At 37.9% G+C, this 26,474-nt stretch overlaps 1 protein-coding gene across 1 annotated transcript in view; it reads right to left on the bottom strand.

Moving 5' to 3' along the window:
• WDR25 (WD repeat domain 25) overlaps positions 1–26,474 on the bottom strand; it is a 73,483-nt gene that overhangs the window by 7,086 nt on the left and 39,923 nt on the right. Inside the window, exon 4 of the mRNA XM_015820440.1 lies at positions 12,984–13,114. Coding sequence (XP_015675926.1) covers positions 12,984–13,114 — 131 coding nt within the window. The remainder of the gene's footprint in view (positions 1–12,983; positions 13,115–26,474) is intronic.

Here is a 26,474-nt window from a genome sequence, read left to right as displayed (position 1 = left end):
TTCTCATGGTCACGTGATCAAAATTTGGATGCTTGGCAACTGACATGTACTTATGACTTTTGCAGTATCCCCAGGGTTATGTGATCATCTTTTGCAACCTTCTGACAAACAAAGTTAATGGGGATACCAGATTCATATAACAACCTTGCTACTAACTTAACAACTGCAGTGATTCACTTAACTCTGGCAAGAAAGGTTGTAAAATGAGACAAAATTCTCTTAGCTTAAGCAACAGAAATTTTGAGCTCAATTGTGGTCGTAAATCGAGGACTATCTATATATCTATATTCTCCCTTTATTCCACTAAGTCCCATTACTAACATAAGCAGATGAGTTCAAAACTGGGGCAAGATTTGGTAGTGAAAACTTATATAAGTCTCTAGTCTAGAGTAACATATTTTTTAAAATTATTTATTAATTAAACAACCTTTACATTTCCTGATAGCAACTTCAATTTTCATTTAGTAGTTCTCCTTTTCCACATGGTTTTTATTCTATTAAAACGTTTATTAAACTATATGAAACATAAATTCTGAAACAGCATATTGGAATCATCATTGCCATCCTCCTCTTCCTTATCACCTATTAATACTGCTACTGCTTGCTATTAATTTCAAAGTTAACTTTTTACACTATTTAATGGATGATCTTTTGATGTTCTCTTTCTAACCATTGATCAAATTTCTTTCAAGGAAGAAGACTGGATTTTATATAGTAGAATCTTTCTGTATGCTTTTAAAGAAAATTTCATTAGATTTCTTGATGTTTTTATTTTACAAAGCACATATTTTTCTAACGTTATCCATTCTCTTTTTACACTTAACTTCAAAATGTCAAGCTGTCTTCAAAGAAAGACTGGTGCTTTATTGTTCATGCTAAAAAAACAAAAAGGCAGGAGCCTAAGTATTGGAAAAAGTTGGTTCTACAGTAGTAAGACTGGTTGTTATCCTATAAAACACTAAGCCTGGTTGTTATGCTATAAAACAAGGGATATGTATCGTCCAAGTGTTTTTTGGACTTCCAGATCCTTTATTGTTAGCCATGCTGGCTAAGTATGAAAAGAACAAGCAGTGGAACTCTCATTATCACCCAATAAGTTTCCTGGACTAAGAGGGCTCTTGGTATCTGGCAAATTATTTGTTTATTTGTTTAATAAATTTGTATGGCTGCCCATTTCAAATAAATAACTTTGAGTAGCTAGTATATTAAAAATAAAAACAAACATACACAAATATAATAAATACTGTACATTGCTACCATGAAAAATCACAACCATTAGCCCAGGAGATGGGATCCATCCATAACACCCTTGGGACCTGGGAACAAGCACAGAATCAAGTCTTTAAGGCCTTAAGAAAAGGCCAGATGTTAAAGGCCAATCTAAGGCCTTTAGGCTTCAGAGATAATGTTCCAGAGGGAGGGTGCTAGGACACAAAAAGTTCACCACTATTGCAAACAAAAAGTTCTCCTTAGCCATCAGGACTCAGAACATGCCACTGGGACAAGCAGAAACAACAAAGGAGATATGGGTATGATTCCCTAAGTAATTCCGACCCAAGCCAAGAAGGGCTTTGAAGGTGACTGCCAGCACCTTGAATTGTATCCAAGCAACTGTGGACTTGTTCCGTAACTGAAAAATGGACAGACAGAATCACAAATACCACAATTAATTCTCAATGTTCGATCAGGCTGGGAAGAATAATTAAATAGGGGAAGCATGTACAGTATTGCTTATGGGATTCTTCCTACCCCTTAACCAACAGTGATTATTATAGAAGGCATCTCTATTTTCTTTTATGTCACAAAGCAATGGGTTGCATTTGTGTTGAATGTGATGATAATGGTGCTATCCATTCAATCATGTCTAATTCTATGAAGCAGCTCTCTCCACATTTTCCAATCTTGTTCAGCTTCTTTTAGTTGTTTTGGTTGTTTTATGCTCTGGCTGGTTCAAAACAGCCCCCATGTTTTTCTTTGTTTCACTTTACATATTTGTAAAAATATAATCAGGATATGCATATATATGTTGCCTCTCTATTTTGTCTGTGTATTTCTGTTCTCCCATTGTATTGCATCTATGCATGTTTGTACGTGTCTGTACGTTGCAAAGCATGGAGAAAGCTGGTCTACGTCGTACAATTAAAGGTATTGTCCATCTCTAGGGCATGGTGCTCATCTCTATTTCTTGGCCAAGGGAGCCAGCGTAATTAGGAAGAGGGAAAAAGGGGCTTAGAATGGAATAGTTGGCATTATTCTGAGCAACTCATCTTCAGCATCTGTTATAGCAGTGGTTCTCAACCTGTGGGTCGGGACCCCATTTGGGGTCGATCGACCATTTCACGGGGGTCGCCAAGCAAGGCTTTCCGCCATTTTTTTTGTCCGCCATTTTTTTTTGTCCGCCATTTTTTCCCCTTTTCCGGCGGGTGCCTTACTTCCCTTGGGCTGGGCCAGCTGGTGGTCGGCCTGCTCCATCTCTGCCGCTTGCCAGCTACACCTCGGCCGGCGCAGGGGGCGGAACCACGCATGCGCGGTGCTCCCGGGCAGGGAAAGTCCTTGACTTATGACCGGTTGGGTAGTCCTCGACTTACGACTGGTTTAGTCCTCGACTTACGACTGGTTGGGGTCGCGGCATTAAAAAGGTTGAGAACCACTGTGTTATAGGAATGCACTGGGGAATTTTGTTCCTGTTTTTTCTTCTAGACCCTTGTTGAATCCAATCATTTTTAAACTCAACCCCTCTTTCGCCAGCTCTCCCTTCTTGCTCCATTCTGTTTTGGAGAGTTATGCTGACTGACAAGAAGAGATCAATAGAGGTAGCAAGTCCCTTTGCAAACTTTCTTTCAAGCATCCAGCAGGTTGGGAAGAACAAAAAGGATTCTCAAACAGAATACTATCAAAATGAAGAGACTGCTTTTGCTGCCCTGTGCCAAGATTCTTGCTAAACACACAAAATGATTAAGATTCTCCTTTCAATATTTGCATGTTAATTCTAAACTAAGCTTTATTTCTGCAAATAAATAATTGTACTTGGATAACTTAATAAGAGAAAAGATGAACATTGCCACAAAAATTAATGTAAACTACTGGTTAGGAGAACTATAGTCAAAATAGACAGTGTTTTACATATTAAAAGCCTGCTTCAGCTGGTTGCTGTGGCCTTTTGAACAAAAATTTTGGAGTGGAAGCAAGTGGAAGGAACAACCTGCCACAAAAGTTTTGAATGATTTCAAGCTGCACAAAAAAATTGTAAATTTCTGATTGAAAGGGAGCACTCCAATAAACACATTGTACAGGAAATTGTTGCTTGGCAACAGGAATCTTTGGAAAGGAGAGAAGTTAAAAAGATCAGATGGGGAAAAGCATGAAACTGTAGAGAATGCTTGACAAGCAAGTGGAGTGACAGAAGCTAATTAGCTGTAGAGAGAACATAAAGGTGAGAAAAAAAGAAGCAAAGCAAATAGCTACTGCGAGTCCTAGAATAAGGGAGGCCAAAATTAAAAGATAAAATTCTCAGAAAACATCACTCATAATCTGACTCTAGGTACCAATGAAATTAAAAAGGAATAGGATTTATTTGTTAGTATGTGGGACATGCCCTCTCTTTTTTACTCCTTTATTTTTTGAACAAGCTGTTACACAATCTTGAAAACACATAAAGTAACTTACAGATTGGTTCCTTTAGCTACATTTTTCAAAATTTCAGATGCTCTATTCCAGACTTCTGTGGACTTGCCCAGGACTTAATTAAAAATTGTCTAATCAGGACTCTCAATGACGTGCCTCAATCATGGGTTGCAAGTCGATTTTCCGAGACTCACAATATTTTGGAAGCACAGTATACTGCTGGAAAGGATGGGGCTCTGAGCAGGCCATGGGAGGTTTCTCCTGGAATAACAGCAGCAGGGTGTCTTACTTCAGTTTGCTTCAGCAGATTTCCCAGGAAAATAGTTCTTGGCAGGCCAGGCTACATTGTCAGAAACCTGAGACCTCTTGCAGCAAGCAGCACCACCCTCTGCGTATTCTTACCAACTTTGGTGCTCTGAGACTGCACCAAGTCTTTGGTGCAAAGAGGCCCAGCTAGGACAGAGTAGACAGGGGCTGCTCAAGGGGGAAAAGGAGGCAGCAGCCAAGGAGAAGGTCCAGACCTGACTGCCTGCTCTCTGTTGGCCAAGGAATGGGAAAGAAGGTACCCAGCAAGCAAGATTTGTTTGTTACACAAAGGATAGAAAGAATGATGCTGAGACAAGCAAGCAAAGATTATTTTGAACAGTTCTAGAACAGATTTTTTAGATTCTGTTGTTCTAGATATGATCATGAAATAAACACACCCTCATATAGAGTACATAAGATGGTGTTTTAGCCAATATAAAACACTGCCAGCTAAATGGTCAAAGTGAAATGGCTATGTTACACAACTCTTATTCATAAGTAGTGTTTTGCAGTTAAAAATAGCCTATTTACTAGATGTATGTTTAACTACATATTATTATACTTTTCATTTTTTCCCTATTTGACTCACTAGAGATTTTGAATCAATATAAGAATAGACTTCACAGTTGCAGCCTTCAGGCTAATAAACTAATATGGCATTAATACAGCATTCAAGACAATTTGAGTTTGAGATCCCTGGTCTATGTGCAAAGCAAGCTCTATTACTGACTAAGTCTCTCTCTCTGAAGAATCTTAAATATGTTAAGATGGTTTGCAATCTTTTTTTGCGCTACTTTACAGCATATAGCCTATGGCAAAAAAGCTTTCAAATAAGACAAACACATGGGATATTTATCCAGAAAAATGCCTTTTACTATATCAAAACCAGATATAAGTGAAATCACTTCATAGGCAACTATATCTACTGAAATGTTAAATGTAATAAACAGAAATGTAATTCCACGTCGGGGCTAATTGGCTGTGTTCAATGTGGGAAACACAATGAGGCAGTCTAGAATTCTGGCAGCATACACAAATTTATCCAAGTGAAGTTTATCACAGTGATGAAGTCAAAGTTAGAATTACTCTAAAGGACAAAGAATGATTTTTCTGTTACCTTGATGATAGATGCACCTCTCCTTCTAGGAGCTCTGAATATGCTATTATAAGAGGCAACATTTTTCAACTGAGGGACAGGACACACACTTTATTTATTTCATGGGAGAACTGTGAAGAATCTTGTCAAATTGTCATTTGGTGCCAAATTTTATGTTAAAAACTTGTTGCTATTCCAAGGATTGCAGAAAAGATACCTCAGAGCCACATGTAGCCCACAGGTTGTCACATCTTTGCTAATGTATCTAAGGATGGATGTCTGTTAAGTTTGTAAGTGGTGCTGTTCTCTGAGCTTGCTTCCCTTTGTGTAGGCTAAGTACCAGCATCAATGCATGTTGGAAGTAGAGTTTGCTGACTATTTATATGTGATAGCTTGTTCTACTCACTTTGATTAGATTGCTGTTTCTTCCTGATTGTTTCTTTTTTTCTTTTTGAATGAAGTAGTTTTTTCTTCTTCTTTGATTATTCTTGTTTATCTGATCCTGGTTCCTGCTAAAATGGGTGCTGGTTAATCTTTCCAAGACAAGCAGACCTTAATACGCCTATCTGATCACACAACTGTTAACCATATAACCATAAAAGATCATTCAGGCACATGAAAGCTGTTGAGGAAGTTTCAGTGTTATGAACAAATGAAAAAGCTGAACTCAAAGCACTATTTTTGTGCTGTTCATCTGTCAACTTCAAGGGGTTGGGAAGGAACTCAGCAGCATTTTGCTTCTTTTGCATTAAAAAAATGCTGGAAAGATAAGCACCATCTTTTGGCATTATCTTTATTTACAAGAAGGCCTCTAAGGCCACAAGAGGCCCTAAATCATCCTTAGAAAATACAAATGATGGCTAACATTTTATGCTACTACTTTATGATTTGGAAGGATGTCCATCATCCCCCCCCCAAAAAACCCCAGGTAAATTAAGTAAATGTCAGGAAAATTCCAATAAATTAAGCCTTCATTTGTAAGCCTGTAATCTTTTTTTTTAACTCCTTGTAGTCCTTCCAAAGGAGCAGAGTGATACTATCTCCTTTTATCTTTAATTAAATTAGATTTCTCTATAATATCTAAATCAAGTAGTTTCAAAATAAATGTGAATGCTCTCTCTTAAAAGTTATGATCAGGACAAAGTATAGTTGGAGATTTGGACTTATGTATGTGATACTGAACCACAGTGTTATGCTCAAGGCAAATGGTATATTTCATTTAGGAAAACAAACGTCTGGGCTTTTGTCCTTAAAATAGGAGGCGGCTCAGTACAAATGTTGAACAATAAGCCACATAAGGTCAGCAAGAAATATGAGTTGGCCACAATTAGCTATCCTAAAATTTTAATCAAACTGGTATGAAGTTTTTTCATTAAGAAATTTTTTTTTACCACATTAACTCTGAATCTTATTATGTTATTCTCCTCTGTTCTAGGATTATCAGTAGGTATGAGCCACAAACCTTCAAGCATGCCTTCACCTATGATAAGGAGTAGCACATTCTCTTTATTAAACTTGGTGTTCTCATGAACGTCTCAAATTCATCCTTATGGAATCACAAGGTAAATACGATTTTTCTAGTAAATTAAAGTAAACAAAAATCAAGGAGTGGCAAATTCCCTGTGCATCTGAAAAAAAGGAGAGATGGGTTTTTAAAAATTCATATAGACTCAGAGTTTTCAGCAGTTTTTCTGAGTTGAGTGGCAAACAGCAAGGCTTAAAACCCAATTTAAAGGAAAACAGGATCCAGGCTTTAGCATGTAAATAAAAAAATATTTCATGGATCATTCCAAATGAGAAAGCACTATGTAAAATGTGTATATTATAGCACAGGCATTCTGCATATGCATTGCAATGGCAAAGCAACTGGAAAGTCACCAGTCAACATTTTTCAAATTAAGAATAAATTCCGCACGTTATGGTCTCCCAATTATGAAATGCCAGGCAGAACATTTTTTCCATCCATTCCAGACATGACTGTAAAGATATGGAAATGGAAAAAGAGAAAAATGTGCTTCCCGGTTTGCACAATCAGGCTCAATAACGAAAAAATAATGAATTTTGTAAATAGATATATATTGAAATATCATACATAGACAGCTGCAGTAATTTAAACCTGGTGATTTATGACTAGCTAAATACATCTTTGAAGGAAGAAGAAAAAGTGAAAAAAGCTTGATATGTTAGCATTTTGCAACTTTCATAGAAATTGTTATTAGGCTATAGTGGAGACACAGGAGGAGTATGTGAAAAGAAAGAGGGCTATGCTAACTTACAGCAAAGCAAAACTAAACATTTTTTTAAAAAATGGAAAGGCAGAACCCAAAGTGGTATTCAAGTATATGGATTTTATGAAAAGTGTCAGCTGATTCATATTTCGCTACAATACAAGTGACTTAACAGTGTTAATGACTGGGCTGTAGTGCTTGAGGAACAGAGACATTTCTCTGTCCTCTTCGGCATTCTGATGTAGGATACCTGGGACATGCAGTAAACGAGAAGGGGCAATGCTGTCTTGTACCAAATTCTAGACAAGCATAAAACTGCACAGCCTTTCTGCTCTGTATATGTCCACATTCTGCTGTCACTATCCTATAGTTGGCTAACAGGGCTGGAAGAAAATAAAATGTAATGCTTTCACCTAACTAATAACATCGTAAATCAGTCCAAAGCATGAGCTAGTCATTACTTTCCTTGCTGTTATTATTTTGCTTTAATTCCATCAGCTATTGAAATTTTGCAAAGATATTAAGAAAAAAGGATTAGCCAGTCACTAATAATAATGATAATAATGATAATGATGATGATGATGATGATGATGATAATGATGATAATAATAATAATAATAATAATAATAATAATAATAATAATAATAATAATAATAATAATAATAATAATAATAATAATAATAAAAGTTGGAAGGGACCTTGGAAGTCATCTAGTCCAACCCCCTGCTCAGGCAGGAAACCCTATACCATTTCGGACAAATGACTGTCCAGTCTCTTCTTAAAAACCTCCAGTGTTGGAGCATTCACTGCTTCTGGAGGCAGGTTGTTCCACTGGTTAATTGTTCTAACTGTCAGGAAGTTTCTCCTTAGTTCTAGGTTGCTTCTCTCCTTGATTAGTTTCCATCCAATGCTTCTTGTCCTGCCTTCGGGCGCTTTGGAGAATAGCTGGACTCCCTCTTCTTTGTGGCAGCCCCTGAGATATTGGAACACTGCTATCATGTCCCCCCTCGTCCTTCTCTTCATTAAACTAGACATACCCAATTCCAGCAACCGTTCCTTATATGTTTTAGCCTCCAGTCCCCTAATCATCTTTGTTGCTCTCCTCTATACTCTTTCTAGAGTTTCAACATCTTTTTTACATCGTGGTGACCAAAACTGGATGTAGTATTCCAAGTATGGCCTTACCAAGGCATTGTAAAGTAGTATTAATACTTGCCTAAATACCTACATTCCAAGCAAGGGAACTTTGCTCATCAAGAATTAAATAAAGTACAACAGAGAACAGACATTTCCCTGACCATCTTAGACCAAGCCAAGTCCAAAAATGCCAGGCAATTTCTAGAAGCCTGGCACTCTGACAAATCAGCCATCAATAGACACATAGACATTAACAACATATATAGACTATGCAAAAGAGACTATCACCTGGCCCAAAAAGAACAAAAAGACTCCAGCACCTCTCCATCAGCAATCAGCACCCCAATCAGCATAGATTAACTCCAAGGTTAACATCAGACCAACATTCAAGTAACAATACCCCAGTCAAGAAACTGCCAAAGAAGCCAACATTAAAGAATCTCTAAGACCACTCTCACCAACATTAACAGACAAGCTACTATAATATAAACTGACAGCAAACAGCACTCCTTACTAGCACTGATGATATTACCTAGTTTTGGTAATGAAACATCTGCAAGATAACAAGCAAGCTCAGAGAGCACCAAAAACCCATCATGTCAACCCTGAGTTACAAATATTCTCGTTTATTATAACAAATATTATTGGAAAAGTGGGAAAAAGACAAAAGTTGAGATAAGACTTGAGTGCTTGCATATATGCATTGTATAAATGCATGGATATATATATATAGTGTATGCTATTATTTAGATATATACTAGAGACATTTTCTTTTATTTCAAAACTATAATCTATTTAACATCATTTAAATATAGGTAAACAGTTTAGTTCAGTGTACCTACTGTACAGGGTGAAAGCATAATCTATTTAATTGAGTTTTCAATCAAAACATGGCACATCAACAGATCTACATGCATATCCCATTCCTTGTTCAAACAGGAGCCATAAGCCTAGAAGGAACCTGCTTCTAGAGCAGTGTTTCTCAACCATGGCAACTTTACGATGTGTGGACTTCAACTCCCAAAATTCTCCAGCTAGCGTTGCTAGCTGGAGAATTCTGGGAGTTGAAGTCCACACATCGTAAAGTTGCCAAGGTTGAGAAACACTGTTCTAGAGGGATAAGTGCTTCCCCATCAAGTCTCGCTATTGGAACCTCCCAAGCATCCTGAAGGACAAACAGTAACTCCATCTTACTACCATTCAGTTTTAAGCTGCTCTCTCCCACCCAGCTCTTCACAGGCATTGGACTCCAACTCCCAGAATTCCACAGCCAGCATTGCTGGCTGTGGAATTCTGGGAGTTGAAGTCCACATGCCTTAAAATTGTCAAGGTTGAGAAACACTGCTCTAGATGCTGGGATAAGATCTCTATCTCACCAGTATGTCCCAAACTAGTAATGCAAAGCTGGATATCAAGGAGATACTGGGGATACTGCACCCCAAGTTGACAGATGATCTCACCTACCAGTTTCATGCAAATATTAAACAGTTGGAGGAAGAAAACCAGCCCCCTGTGGCATCCAGTAAGGTAGCAGGCTCTTTTCTACCACTTCTGACTGGATGCAGCCATTAAAGAAAGTCTGGAACTACTGTAAACAGTGCCCCAAATCCCAGCTCTCAAAGCCAATCCAGAAGGATACTAGGGTCAATGGTACTGATACATTGAACAGGATCAGGACAGACATATTATCTTCCATCCAGAATTTAACAACTATAATTCACTAATGCAACCAAAAATCCTAAATCCTGACTGATAAGGCTGACATTTTATCTTGGACATGCTACAGTTTATCTTGGAGACTCTACAGTTAATCCCAGAAAGAATGTAGAACTGGCTTTGGGAAAGAGGAAGGGAGTAATAAACCATTAAGAGATGGGGAAAAGGTGACTCAATCTTGAGAAAGAGGAAAGTGAGAGAAAGAAACTGAAAATAATCACTTGTTTTTGTTAAGTATAAGACGTGATAAAGAGAAACTCCAACAGATCTTCAAGGTTCTATTATTTTACTCACAAAAATAAATCACATTTGTGAAATCCCTGCTGCTTCTGTCTCCTGACCTTGCCAAACTTAAAACACTGACACTGTCTCTGCAACCTTTGCTAAAAAAGGAAGTTTGAATCTAGAGAGGGACTCCTAAGAAGAAAGTGTACCATAACCTCACTCAAAGCTGCCAGAAACAACCTCTCCCCAAAGAAAGCACTGATAATCTTCCAGATCCAGAGAATATACCCTCTTCTGGACACACATCGAAGCCACAAGGGACAAGGGTTTAGGCTACAAGTAGCAGAGGACATTGTCGAAGCATCCCATTTACTTCCTCAGTAGAGAAGATAGACGTCAAAATGAATCCCAGATATCCTGGCAAGAGGTCCCAGATGCCACATTAGGCTCTGTCCAAGTGAAATCCAGACTTAAGCAACTCTGATGAGTTCATCAGCAAAATGCTGTGTTAACTGGTTACAAATGCAACTAGATCCTTCCCAGAAGGATCTAACGTTACTGGATGACAACACACTGATGCAATAAGAAGTAGGAATTCTTTGCTTCTCCTATCAACACTGAGAAGGCTAAAATCTGAGTATAAACCCATGCTCAGTCAGATTTATGTTCTGTCCACCTTCATCTATAATCGAGGTATTTTCTACTTTATATCCTAGAGAACTTCCGGAAACCAAGGGGATGACCTATATTATAGAGAGTAAGGAACATGAACTTGGGAAAGGTATGCAAGATGCATCCAGGGCAACGGAGAGTGAAGCATATTTTCCTATCTGATTGTGGATAATGAGCCGAAGAAAGATGAAGTTGCATATCAATCTGTCAGAGTGTCTGCCAAAAGAAGTGAGCTGTGGACCCCAGTCTGACATCAGGTGTTCTGGTAACCTACGTAGAATATGTTATTTAAAAAGAAACTTGCAACATATTTGGAATATGTTATTTAAAAAGATACTCGCCACATTTTTGTCTATGGGTAGGCCTGTACAAGGAATGAAATGAGCCACCTTGGTGAAAATGCTCCCTTTGACAAGAGGCAGCTCTATGATGAAGTTGAGAGATACAGTTTACCAGGGTCTTTCTGGTGTTGGCAATGGTAGGCGTTCTCCAACTAGCTGCCCCGAATGCCTTGAATAGGCAGCAAACAAGGCTTGCCATGAAAGAACATATTTCCCAACTTCATCTTGAGATGTGGCCACCAGAAATCTCTGCCCACCAAGGGCAGAATTTTGAAGCAACCAATGGGATATCATGGCACAATTTCAGGATTATACCACACAGAGGTCCAACAGGAATGTAATACCAGACTTACAAGTGTAAAAGATTCTGATCCAATGTTCAATATTCAACACATTACTGGTCACAGAGAAGATGTTTCAACATACATATCCTGCCAAGTAACCTGAATTGTATAACATTAGAATCAATCTGACTGCAAATAATGACATCAGAAATATTGAAACATATTGTAAGTATTTTGATTAAGAGGTCAAATCAAAAATACTATAAGAATATAAACTTGGAACAAGACAGATTTAAATGTAAATAGGATGTAAAATTATTATTAACAGAGAAAAGCTCAGAAGTCATACAAAAAAGGGGTTTTGAAACTTCCAAGTTGAATATTGGTAGAAAATCCAGTGGGACCAGCAGTGTGGACTTTAGTAAAGCCGACAAATGCCAGAATATTCAAAATATGTCTTAGAGCAGACATGTTCTTTCATGTGAGTATCTCTCTATGGATATTAAAGCACTAAAATATTAGTCCTTAAAATAACTTACAACATATTCAATTGCCTTAGACTATTCTCTGGAGAAGCTGATCGCTGCCCTTTACCGTGCTATAATGAGAGACAATTATTATTGCATAATTAGTCAGTTTCCTTTTATATGCAACCTCTTACTTTTACCACATGAAATAATAGTTAATTATCATATTCTCCTTCTGTGTAGTACTTCCTGTAAATGGAACATTATATGTTCTGTAACTGTGTGTCATTATCATGATTGCTTGGCAGTAAGTCCCACTGTGTTTAATCAAATTTTCCTCAGATAAACAGAGTGGTCTTTTGATATCAAACTTCATGATGATAGATCCACACTCTAACATTAAAAATCCACAAATAAATGTTAAAGGTTCTTGCAGATAAACAAAAACAAAAACAGAAAAAAAAACCCTCTGGCAGACAGTTTCAAAAACTCACAAATTGCTGCTTATTTCAGCAAATGATGCCTTACTAATAAATCAGTTTCAACGGGTGAAAATTACCTTTTAATAGTTATCACAACTCTCAGAACATGCACAGCAGTAAGTGACAAGGAAATTAAATACAAAATAGACTTATCAAACATGCCCCTACTTTTTCTTCTTTATCTGGTTTTTGTTTTAGAGAGAATGTATCAATAATTTTAGCTGTTTGCTTTTACATCATAGTGCAAAAATAATAGAAAAGAAATCATGTTCCCATGCTATTTCAACAGAAAATGCCAATTATTCTCTCCAAAATAATATCATTAGCTACCCACATAGATTTATTATTTCCAGGATGGTTACCAAAAGCAAGTTCAAATAATTTTGGTTTCAATTTTATTTTTACCTTAGAAGACCTTATATCCCAGGCTTTAACTTCTGGACTGAATCCTCCACAAAGAAACACATTTGGATCAAGAGGATGAAATGTCAGGGTGCTGATTCGAAATTCATTCCTGCTGCTAAAAAGCTGTGCTCCTAAAATAACAACAGAAGGGACATCAAGATTGACTTTTTTTGGAAGAGTTTATACTAGTGTACATAGTATTCCCATATTGTAAGCCAAATGGAAAATTATAATGATAAAATAAATATGAGAGCATTTGTTAAAGGCTTTGTTACATGCCTTTTGAATAATACAGAAGGATTCTACATGAATGAATTTCAGACGAGGTACTCTATTTGAATGTTGTCACCTCTATTCTTATTTCTGTAAACACTACCAATTATAAAATATTTCAGGGCAGTTTCTGTCTTCTGAGGATCTTATAATCCAAAATTTGACACAAGGAAAATAAGAAAAACCATTGTTTTTACTCCCCAGTTCCTCCAAGACATTTCAAAGCTGATCTGCAACCATTCTGTCTGACCTTAAAAATACAGGATATGCAGGGAACACCATGAATTAAACAATGCTCCTGTTCAACTGACTAGTAAAAACATACAACAGAAATTATTCAATCTCTGCCTGGCCTCTAAACTACCACAAATCCTGAAGCAATAAAAAATCATCTCACTTCGTGTAAAAGGAATGTTAAATTGTTAATGCTCCCATGCACATTTTGAGTTCATGTCATGTACATATCTATGATCATTTGTCAAAAAACTTAAAAAAATCTGAGTGGTTATTATGAGGAAAATCTTTTCAGATGCATAGCTTCCTTTTTTCTTAAATTTAAAATCCCCTAGCAAACTGCAAAAGTGAAAAGATAACTTGTTAGCATTTTTTGTAGCCGATAATACCAATAGATATAGTAGAATGCTGCTATGGCAACAAACAGAGGATAGGGAGAGAGAGATACTAAACCATTTCTATAGATTCCAAAATCAGGAAGTTGAAGTTCAGGGTCAGGAGGCAGAGGGAAAAAAGACCCTCACCTATGGAAAAGTCAATTATCCTCTAGAGCAGTGGTTCTCAACCTGTGGGTCGGGACCCCATTTGGGGTCGATCGACCATTTCACGGGGGTCGCCAAGCAAGGCTGTCTGCCATTTTTTTTGTCCGCCATTTTTTCCCCTTTTCCGGTGGCTGCCTTACCTCCCTTTGGCTGGGCCAGCTGGTGGTCGGCCTGCTCCATCTCTGCCGCTTGCCAGCTACGCCTCGGCCGGAACCACACATGTGCGGCGCTCCCGGGCAGGGAAAGTCCTCGACTTACGACCGGTTGGGTAGTCCTCGACTTACGGCCGGTTTAGTCCTCGACTTACGACCAGTTTAGTCCTCGACTTACGACCGGTTGGGGTCGCGGCATTAAAAAGGTTGAGAACCACTGCTCTAGAGTTCTGCAGAACTGCAATGTTGCATAAGAAAATAGCAGTTTTGCTCTGGTTTCCAACAAATCAGGATGGAACAAGAAAAAGAAGTCTTAGATAATAATCCTAATGTAGTAGGAACACTGGGATTTGGAACACATTCTGATGTTATGCAAACAGTCTAAAAGAAGTCCTTGGTAAGCTAGAAAAAGATGGAATAGACAACATCACCACCAGATGGATCTGTAGCTGGCTGGTAAACCATACTCAACGAGTAGTCCTCAATGGCACTACATCCATATGGAGAGAAGTAAGCAGTGGGGTACCACAAGGCTCCGTCTTAGGGCCAGTACTCTTCATTATCTTCATCAATGACTTAGATGAGGGAATTGAAGGGGAACTCATCATATTTGCAGATGACACCAAACTGGCAGGAGTAGCCAACACCCCAGAAGACAAACTCAAGATCCAAAAAGATCTTGACAAACTTGAACAATGGGCCCTATCCAACAAAATGAGTTTCAATGTGGAGAAAAGCAAACCATAGGAGAGAAAGGATATAAATGGCCACCTCAACAATGGAACCATTTGAGCAGCAGTCTGGTTCCCTGCCGGCTCCAGGCCTGACAACATATTCAAGATCTGAGGGCTTTTAGGAATAGCAAAAGGAATGGGGCTAGTCTAATTTCAGAAAGATGAATGTTCCATAAGGCAGGCGCTGCAACAAAGAAGTCATGTCTCCTTGGTCCCATCAAATGAAGGTCCTTGGCCAATGGTACGTACAACATGCTTACTCTGCCAGATCTAGCAAGGCAGGCTGATGCAACCAGGGAGAGCAGCTTCCTCAGGCAATTAGGTCCCATGCCATGAAGGACTTTAAATGCTAAAAACAGCACCTTGAATTAGACCCAGAAGCAAACTGGCAACCAGTGCAGCTCATGGAGCAGAGGTGTAACATGTGATGCTCTAGGAATGTACATATTGCTTGGGCCACTGCATTCTGTAGCAGCTGAAGTCTTTGAATACTCTTCAAAGGCAGTCCCATGTAGAATGCATTGCAATGCTCCAAACTGGAGGTGACCAAGGCACATGTGATGGTAAATAGGGCCTGCCAAACCAGGACCAGGTGCAACTGGCACACCAGACAAAACTGTGCAAAGACCCTCCTAGCCACAGCTGCCACCTGCTCCTTGAGCAGGAATCATGAGTCTTGGTGGACCCTCAAATTGCAAGTATGGTAGGAAATACACTGCATATACTGTACTTCAAAATTGATAGGATCTAATGAAGAGTATACTGGCTTGCATAAAATAATGCAAGCACACTGCAGTTAAAGCTTGACTTTGATAAACGTCTATGAAGATTCTCTGTCATCCAGATCAAGGTTGTCCCAAAAGTGCTTTTTTTGAGAGGCAACTGGACTTTTTTGTTTTTCTTTGAAGATGTTTTGCTTCTCATCCAAGAAGCTTCTTCAGCTCTGACTGGATGGTGGGGGATGATTTATATTCCTTGCAGACAGCTAGTCATTTGCATTCTTTTAGAGAGTTGTTAGGCTACTTGGAGGTTTATGTGTGTCCACAGGATCACCTGCAAATGGGTGTGGAGCCTTCTTGGAACTGCTGAAAGGATTGTGTTGTGGAGCTGTGCTTTCGGCAGGATGTTTTCTACCCTGTGTCCCTTCACTGTTGAACACAAGCACAGGCTGTGAGGATGAGTCTGTGTTGTCTGCATCTCAAACTGAAATGCAAATGGTCCTATAGTCTGCATTTCTTTTCTGGAAATCCCTTCATACTCCTGCACCATTCAAAGGGTGTTTATCCCAAAGTGCGTAGCTAAATGTCTATGGAGATTCCCAGTCATCCAGATCATGGTTGTTCCAAAAGTTGCCAGAGGTGGAGAAATGTGGCACCAAAAAATAATCTTAAAGTTTTTGTAACTAGGATATTAAAGAGATGCAGAATAATTCTAAAACACAGAGAAAATAAGGATTGGGGGGGGGGGAGCTATTAAAACATGGATCTGCTCTGAAGAATTTTGTGAATTTCCATTCCTTTTTCAACCAGAAACCTGCTCAAGCAGAACAACAAGAGTGTACTATGGAAAATAGATTTAGTCAGTCTTCCACTGTGTTACTGCAGTTCAAGGGAATATTGCACATTTGAGACAATTAACTAAGGTAAATTATGCAAATAACCATCATGTACAGTACTGAACAACATTTCAGCAATGTCTCCCGTAAGAGTCAGACACTATCTCATTAAATGAGACCACTGGACTTCTCTTCTCTGATTGTAAGGTCTTTAGGAAAACAATAAAACATGCAATATATTTGTCAGCAAACCTCCATAGATTAAAATATATTTTGTTGCTGATTTAGGAGAAAGTGTGGGAGGGACATTGAATTTTTCTCTTAAATCAAACAAGGATTTGCATATACTCTCAAGTAAGGCATTGGCTGTTCCCATGGATACATTCTTTTCTAAATTTAATTGTATGTGATAATCTTTACAGAATCCTGTGGCTTAATACCAATCGCCTTTGTAAACAACCCTTCTAGAGCTGTAAATTAATGCCCCAGGAAATTCAGCTGTGTGGATTTGAATGTTATCTTCTGTTCAGTTCCATTCTATTTATCAAACTAATGATGTTAATATACAGTTTAAGGTGAGAAAGCAACTACATTTACAATATTTTCATTGTTTTCCTATTTTGATGAATATGTATTTTGAATGTATTGTTTATAAAAAGAAACCTTGTTTTCCTATAAAGTCTCTTTACAGGGATAAGATGGAAATCATTTCCTAATATGCAATAATTTGATGTAATGCTTCCTCCTGTTCTCCCATAACATGATGAAACGATTCCCTGGTGATTAAAGGTGAACTGACAAGATCACACATTTTTATTTTCAATAATTAAATCTGGTATAAGCACTGAATACTTCCTCAATATCAAAACAGCTTTTAGACTCCAGAAAATCTTTACCTGTCCTTTCTATGCAACATTAACCGATTATATATTTTTAAAACAGAGTTGCAGTGTTTCTGATCCTCCTCACCAACATGTGCAAAGGTACCAAGAACCTTTACAGTTTTATTGTGCTCCAAGAATTTAATATAACTGCCCTTGCTTGGGAAAGGTATATTCTGGAGCAAAAAGCAGCTGTTTTTCACTGGATTGAGTACTGTAATGCCCAACCAGGGATGCATTGTAAGCCATTTCTTCCTAGGTGTGTTAAGTTCTTGCCAAGATCCCTATTGTTTTATCAACAGAAACCAGCTACTCAGCAATATTCAACCTAAGTCTATTTAAAATATTTTTCATTCATTTCATTCAATCAAGTAGAGCCTTGGTTCGCAGGAAAATCAATAGTTGTCCTCAGTGCTTTTTTGTCATAGAACTCACCGGAATGGAGTTCCAGCACCTTTTTTTGACAGATTTTCCAAGTTTTAAAAGTAACTTTTGAAAATTTGATGTTTGGTCCACCTGGACTTGAATTGCCCTGTTGAGCATAGTAGGTCACCGGCAAAATCATTAAAACGGTGCATGCGGGCTGCTTGTGTGTTGAGTCCGATGCATGCATACTTCATCTGGCTGCTCGGCTTGAGGCACTGCTCGGCTTGTGATTGGTCGTGTGGTCATGCACTGAGTGCTTACTGCGGGCGACAACCATTATGTTTTGTTACACAACTGATGTGTGTGGGTATGTGTACAGTAATTGACTACATGCAAAAGGTAAATAAAAGATTAACAAGATGTGAGTTCTGGCACCTTTTTTCTTACAAAAAAGCATTGGTTGTCCTCCTCTCTAATTAATCTTATACAACTTTAGCTCAACAGTGGGCAAGTCTGACCATGACTGCTAAATATTAACAATTTTTCCTACCTTGTTGAAAACTAATATAATTCTTAAAAATTGCATATTACCATTTAAAAAAATAGTCCTAAACTCATTCCATATTTCCTATCCTCTCTCATATTGTGTCTCCATCTTTACCATCCTTAGCTTACTCTACCCCAATGCTAAAGGCTATTTTTGCTATCAAAAAGTTGTCTACTTGCTGTATCTACTTTTAAGATCGCAAACAGATTTGCAACTTAATTTGAGATTCTATCACAAGATTAAATCTTCCTTTTCAACCAAGAAAAGTTGTAATCACAGACAAAAAATATTTACAATAGAATTAATTAAATTTCTGGCAAATAATATTATCCAGAATTAGAGACAGGCTTGTCTCTAAATACCAATGGCTACAGAACATTAGTGTGAGGTATCACTGACCTCATCTCTTATTGATGGGCCTCCAAAAGGCATAGAATAGTAGACTAATAAGCTATTAGTCAACAAGTGCACAAGTATAGTATAGGGGGTACCTTGCTCAATAGTAGTAACTGTGAGAGGGACCTCAGAGTCCTACTGGACAATCACCTAAATATGAGCCAGCAGTCTGCTGCAGCTGCCAAAAAGGCCAACACAGTGCTAGGCTGCATTAACAGATGGATAGAATCAAGATCACGTGAAGTGTTAATACCACTTTACAATGTCTTGGTAAGGCCACACTTGGAATACTGCATCCAGTTTTGGTCACCGCGATGTAAAAAAGATGTTGAGACTCTAGAAAGAGTACAGAGAAGAGCAACAAAGATGATTAGGGGACTGGAGGCTAAAGCATATAGGGAGAGGCTGCTGGAATTGGGTATGTCTAGTTTAACGAAGAGAAGGATGAGGGGAGGACATGATAGCACTGTTCCAATATCTCAGGGGCTGCCACAAAGAAGAGGGAGTCAAGCTAGTTTCCAAGGTGCCTGAAGGCAGAGAAGAAACAACGGGTGGAAACTAACCAAAGAGAGAAGTAACCTAGAACTAAGGAGAAACTTCCTGACAGTTCGAACAATTAACCAGTGGAACAATCTGCCTCCAGAAGCGGTGAATGCTCCAACACTGGAAGTTTTTAAGAAGAGACTGGACAGCCATTTGTCCAAAATGGTATAGGGTTTCCTGCCTGAGCAGGGGGTTGGACTAGATGACCTCCAAGGTCCCTTCCAACTTTACTACTACTACTACTACTACTACTACTACTACTACTACTACTATTATTATTATTATTATTATTATTATTATTATTATTATTATTAAGCTATTAGTCGACTAATAAGCTATTAGTCGACTAATAAGCTATTAGTCGACTAATAAGCTATTAGTCCAGCTCAGCTGAATTGGAGTACAGGAAATTATACACTTCTCCAAATGCATGAATTCAAAGTAAGGCATAGAAATTGTCTGATCTGGAGTACAAACTGCTGTGAAATCATGCCCTTTGTGGCAAGAGAGGTAAGCTGGAAATATATTCAGTATGATCCAGAATTGTAATTTAAACAAAAGAAAATATTTCTCAAAGAAATCTTTCAGAAAGGATGGGAAAGGATGAGAGAACAGATAAAGGCAAAGCCTAAATTATAAGAAGAGATGGCTTTATATCCATCTGAAAAACTTTAGTTTCCTCTTCACAGTTACCTATATTCTTCTAATTACCCAAAAACGCCTAACTCTCAGAGACTTCATCCTGAAAATATGGAATATTTTTCAGTCAATATCACTAAGTTTTCAATGACTGAGGATGCTCAGGAACAACACTAATTAATGGAAGACAGGACCAGGAAACTAATCCTCAGTAATTAAATGCCACACGTTTTAATACAGCCCAGGAAGAGATTAGGATAAGCTACTGACCTTCCTGTGACACCTAGCAAAGGAGAAAATGGTGTCTCCCAAGAACTTTTGATTTTAGGCAATTCTATGATACGGCAACAGCTGAATGTTTGAAACTTACTTTGTTAAGGACAGAAAATGTTTTGCAGGGATATAATAAAAGTTCAAAAGCTCTTTATCTAAAACTGTATTAATTTTAATAAGCAATACTATATTTAGGAAACAGAGAGGAAATTTTTGATAATTAATTTGAGCTATACTTATATGATTTTGTCTTTGAATGATTTGACACCCTGACCACCATGTTGTGTCCTAAGCTTTTGGGGAAAAAATGGAAAAAACCAATAAATGTTTTTATTTAAAAAAAAAAAAGTTCAAAAGATGTTGTGGCCCAAAGCAATCTCAAAACAGAACCACAGATAATGCTTCAAAGGAAGAGTTCCTACTCCTATTGTCTATTGCCTCTAAAGTCATTGTGTAACAGTACCCAAAGGGAGAATGCAAAGGGAAGATGCCAATTCTTTTCATTCTAATTTTTGTTTCCATGTTCAAAGAAGATACGGGAAGATAAAATGGCAAAAAGCATTAAGAATACTGCCAGAAAGCTTTGTTGGCTGCCATGGAAAAAACACCCTTCAATATTCACCTCTGTAAGTTTTGCTATTATGGCCATTTTACCCAGGAACTCTCATGTTGTCTAAAACAACATAGAAAATATACCTCTTTCCCTTGAAATTTACTCCAGAATCAGACTACCTTTACAATTTCTTAAAATGAACATTGTTTTAATTTCATTTAAATAAACCTCTACTTTACAGTATTGGTTTATGACAAATAACTAATCCTTGACTTACAACCATTCATTTAGTGACCATTCAAAGTTACAATGGCACTGAAAAAAGTGGCTTATGATCTGTTTTCGCACTTACGACTGTTGTAGCATTCCCATGGTCACATGATTAAAAGTTGGGCATTTGGCAACCGGCTTGCATTTATAACAGTTGTAGTGTCCTGGGGTCATGTGATCACCATTTGTAACCTTCCCAGCTGGCTTCTGACAAGCAAAGTCAATGGGGAAGCCAGATTTACTTAACAACCGCTTAATTCCCTTAACAGTGAATTTGCAGTGATTTGCTTAATAACCGTGGCAAAAAAGGTCATAAAATGGGGTGCAACTCACTTGACTACTATAAGTCTGAAGAGAGAAGACAATCTGTATTGTTGTCTTATCTATTTTTTTCACTGCTTGCTTTTCATTGTTCCCTTTTGTATAATATCCTTAACTCCATCAAGAAAAAGAACAATAAAAACTTAGAGAACTGACATATGTCTCAAATTCTTGAATAAGGTTAACAGTATAATTTGCAAGCAAACATTTGCCTATTCTATTATAAGCAATATGAAATTAAAGTTATATTTTTTTTAAAAAAATTGACAAATGACCTGAGATACTTTAGCTATTCCCTTCTCTCTTGTCAATAATGGCATCCTTTTGTCCCTCACGTTTACTGCCATTGCCTTTGAGTTCTCTTTTAACTTAAATCATTCTATCTTCAACTTAGTTTCTTTTCCACTTTCCTCAGAATATAAGGTGACATTGCAGAACTGTCAAAATGATGTTATGGAAAAAATACAAATAGGATGGAATCACCTTAAGCTATAAAGCAATAAAGATATAAAAACAGACACAGAGCTATATTTATTTATAATCACTCACTAGGAGCATAGAGATGGTATCTCATATCCAGTTCAGGGAAGGCAAGCAATGGTATGTTTTTTCACATCAGCCTCCTTGAGATATATGCAATATGATGCCTACAGAGCGATCAAGTTAATTATAAATATTGGCAATCTATTATTCAGTCTTTCTTGGTCAAGCAGATTAGCACTCTAAACAATTACATTGATATCTGTGGCTCTGCCATGCCCTGAGTGCATAGAATATAATGACAAAGATGTTTGTCTATTTGTCTATTTGTCACACTGTATTTCTGGTCTTCAATATGTTTGGCATTTATAAACCATGTTATAAGTAGTTTCATAAACATGGCTGTCATATTGGGTTTTCCCTAGTCATATATTATCCACTTATCAGAAAATGAAACTGATGAAGTTATTCCTATCAACAGAACTTATTTTTGTCTTTTTTTCTGATTACACTTTCAGATAAAGTACCCACCATTTTAATTCATAAACATTCTCTAATTCTGGCTGGAGAATTCTGGGAATGGAAGTCCACACATTTTAAACATGCCATGATTAAGAAATATTAAGATGTTTGTAGGGCAGAGTTATCTATAGCAATATAAAATATAATAAATTGCCACACAATTATACTATTGACTAGTGACTTTCTTTGTGGATTGTTAGCTGCCTCACTTGTATGTTGTTCACTCTCCTGGAAATTTGATATGTTTTCAGTACAAAGTCAATAGATTTGCATTATTAAAACATCTAGCTTCTCAAATGAACTTTAAGTTCTATCTGCCAATTTATAGATTTTTTTTCTTTCAGATGAGGAATCATTGAGCAACTATTACATCTCTTCTTTCTTTACATACTGACAATCTGAAAGTATGGTTTAATTATTTACTTGTAGCTCCTAAATTATTTTGATCATAACTAAATGTTACAATTGAATTCAAGAAATCAGGCTTACCTGGGGATGAAGTTGCATTCCATTCAAGTCAGAGGTAAGGAAGCAGCAAGGCTAACTTGTTTTTAAGTTTTCCAAACTAGCTTTTCTTCTACAGACCGTCTATTTCCTCCCTGACAGTCATTCTTCTCGAAGAAAAGCTATTACTTTTCAAAATGTTCTTTCAGTGGTAGCCATAAACTTAAATGTACATATTAATTCCATGTTTGTTCTACTTCTTTGGTATTTCAGGAGCTTACTTAGTATCCGTTCAGAAGCCAAAGAATTACAATTGGGGAGGGGAGAGGGTGTTCTAATTTTTGGATAACATAAGATAATTTTAGTCATTTCAACATTTGCATCTCCCAATCTCAGGTGACACCTGATTGATGATGGAAGGAAAGATGCAGAATCAAGCAGACCAGTTTTAAATAACCTAATTTTCCCATGAAAACTAGACCAATGTATTTATGGAGACAAGAATTTAAATTATATTTAATTCATGAACACTAAAGTAACTGTAGTATTGGGCAACTTTCCATCCATCAAATAAAGTGCTTTAAATCATACCAGAGAGGCATTTCAGTTTACTAATGGACCACTCTGTACTCATGGCATACAAATAACATGATTATCTTCACCCCAACCAGCAATCTGCAGGTGCAGCTGTATTGTTTTATTTGTGACAAAGTGCTGGCAGTTTAATTAAAATGTTCACTGTTATGTAAATGTTACAACATATAAATTTCAAATGTAAACACAAAATCGGGATCATAGATATGGCTGAATTTTAATATCAAATATCAGTTACAACACACTTCAAAAATGACACAATGAGAAGTTTAATATTATATGCCAGGACAAAAGAATCTAAGCTTTATGCAAAATAATAATAATCAGGCACTGGCCAGTTATCTCAGAAAAAAACTGCTTCACATAATAATCTGTCTAGCATTGAATTGGGTTTGTTTGCCATTATTTTCTATCATCATAATGCAACATACAGAACAAAAAGTATTGGCTTGAGCAGATATTCCCTTTTGGTGCCCTCCAGAGGTATAAGATTGCTATTGTCCTTATTAGCAGGGCTGCATAGGCAGTTAAAAAGGATCCTGTAAAAAGTACAGGGGGGGGGGGTATATGAATCACTTCTTTCTAATCTTTAAGCAATTTGAATTCTTTGCAGGACTTGTGCAGCTGCTTCAAATGTTCTTCTTTGTTACCTCTATACAGCAGGGGTCTTCAAACATGGCCCTTTTATGACTTGTGGACTTCAACTCCCAGAATTCCTCAGCCCTGCTATACAGTATGTTTGTATGTGTCTATATGGAGGGATTTGCTTAGCAAATGTGATAAGGATGATGAGATATATACTGAAACATAGCTGGATGGCTTAGCTAGGATAAATTGCTCTAGAATACTGCCCTAGGATTGGGAAACCTCAATTTATGCCTTGATTCCATTTAAGACATTTAGGGAGTGACGTGAGGCAGTTTTTTTTCCAGAGAGAACCATCTACATCAATTGTTTTTGGGAGGGGGGATAAAAATAAATCAACAAATTTGGCTGTAGGACTTAGTGGGGTGATCATCCATTTCTTTGAGCTAATGCAGTGTGGCTAATCTAAAAAAAGTGATGAAGAGCAAAATAGAAGACTGAGTCTATTCTGCAGGACTACTAGGATAAACAATAGAAGCAGGGAAAGCGAGTATGGTGTAGTGTTAAGCTGCAGGACTAGGAGCAAAAAGACTCAGGCCCTAGTTAAATCTCAACCGCCAAAACTCATTGGATGACTCAGGGTCAGCCAAGCTCTCACAGGCCAAGCTCTCTCCCGAGGCAGTGGTTATTATTATTATTATTATTTATTGAATTTATATACCGCCCTATCTCCCTTACGGGACTCAGGGCGGTGAACAGGCAATAATAAAAACCACGATAAATATACACAAGTTTCTGTTCTAAAATCAAATTAAATAACAGGCCTGCTCTAAAAGTACCCCATACAAAACCCCCACAGTTTGTCAGGAAAACTAGGAAAGGAGTGGCTGCCTTGAGCTTCTGAATAAAAGGAGCAAAAGGAGCAAAAAAGGTCAAACAAGCACATACAGTCATATGTCATAACAGTTATAAAACAGGTCAATCATGTAACCGACCTGATTCTATGATCTTTTTTCTGGTAGCAATTAAGCAAACGCCGCATGATTTCTAAGATCCCTTCCAACTTTAGGATTTTTTGATTACAGAGCTGCTTTGGACTATGGCCTCTTCTGACTTTGACCTTGCGCTTAAGAGAAGTGAGGATAAAGCAAAGGAGCTTGGTCTGTTCAGAGGAACAACTGAGGAGGAATGTGATTGCATTCTTGAGGTACTTAAAAATAATATCACAAGGTATGTGACTGTCTCTGCTGCCTCAAAGAGCAAGACATGAAATAATGGTTTTCAATTATGGCAGAGCAGGTTTTCATTGAACATTAAGGGCACTTTCTAAAGGTAAGAACAATTTGATGTGAGATCAATCACTGGAGAGCACTGGTGATTTCTTCCCTCTGGATGTGTTAATATGAAGTCCTGAGAGTCATCTACAAGGGATGATTGGATTCTTACACTAAGGAGGGATTGGATTTGATGGTGTAAATAATCCCTTCAAGTCTGTATTTCTATTGGCTACTTCCCATTAGTGGGCTTTCCCTTTCATTCTTAAATTGGGCAATATCAACATTCAAACCTACCTCTTCCGTGATTCACAGATGAGGCTGCACAGTGTGGCTGCCCTTCCCAAGCTTAATAAGGGGTAGTTTCAGAACAGTTGGAAGATCCCCCCCACCAATCTTTTGTCTTCTGCCCGGCATCATCTACTGATTGGAATACCAGCAATCAATTGTTCTCCTGAATATATGATACAGCAGTTGGGGTTGAAATTCAAAGTAGAGAAATCTGAGTCAGAGGGCTTTCAGCACAATTAGATCTTACTTTCCTTTTACCCTCCTGAAGCTAATTTCCTCTGAGAATTGTTTTTTGGTCACACAAAAAGCTCTTCCTTCTCCTACTTCCATTCCACATTGGTGTATGTGTACTCCACAACATTCAAGTAACACCCACACAAACCAATTCCTGGGTGATAGATCTCCTGATCTCCAGAGAGTGTGATAGACCAGGATAAACAGAAAAAGAGCAGTATCCAGTCTTTCTTGCAGCAAAAGCCAAACTGGCTATGGAGGTGCAATACACAGGAGGAGAGGGCAAGCACTTCTGCAGCAGACTTGCCAGGGAAATAGGAAATGAGCAAACTGGTATCCTATACTGTCCGCAAGGAGGAAAAAAATATCACAGCTTCAGCAGTGGGTTGAGAATCAGATGAAATCAACATCATGAGGACCTGTCCTCAAAAACACTTAGCCAAATGTCTTCCAAAATGCCTTGTGGTAAACAGCCTGATGAGTCAATATTGCTAGCTTAGACATCCACCTCTCCTTAGCCATCATCTATCTGTATCCCATCAGATGCTAATTTGCTCTTCCTGGGACTCAATTATCTCTGCTGGATCACTGAGAAGGGGCGTTGGTCTTACCTGAACGCCTTTTCTCAGTACGGAGACGGAGACTCCACCAATGGGTTTTCTTTGTCTGCCTGCTCTTGAGACCAAGTATCCAAAACTTGTCACGCCCCCTCCTACTGGTAATCCAGTCTTAACGAGGGCGAAGCGTTTGAAGATTGACGAGGCGTTGGCTCTCAGCACCCTAACACA

Source organism: Protobothrops mucrosquamatus, unplaced genomic scaffold (assembly GCF_001527695.2).
Source record: "Protobothrops mucrosquamatus isolate PMUCROS unplaced genomic scaffold, P.Mucros_1.0 scaffold_154, whole genome shotgun sequence".
Lineage (NCBI taxonomy): Eukaryota > Metazoa > Chordata > Lepidosauria > Squamata > Viperidae > Protobothrops > Protobothrops mucrosquamatus.
Note: the sequence above shows the minus strand (reverse complement) of the source record. Positions and strands in the feature narration are given on the sequence as shown.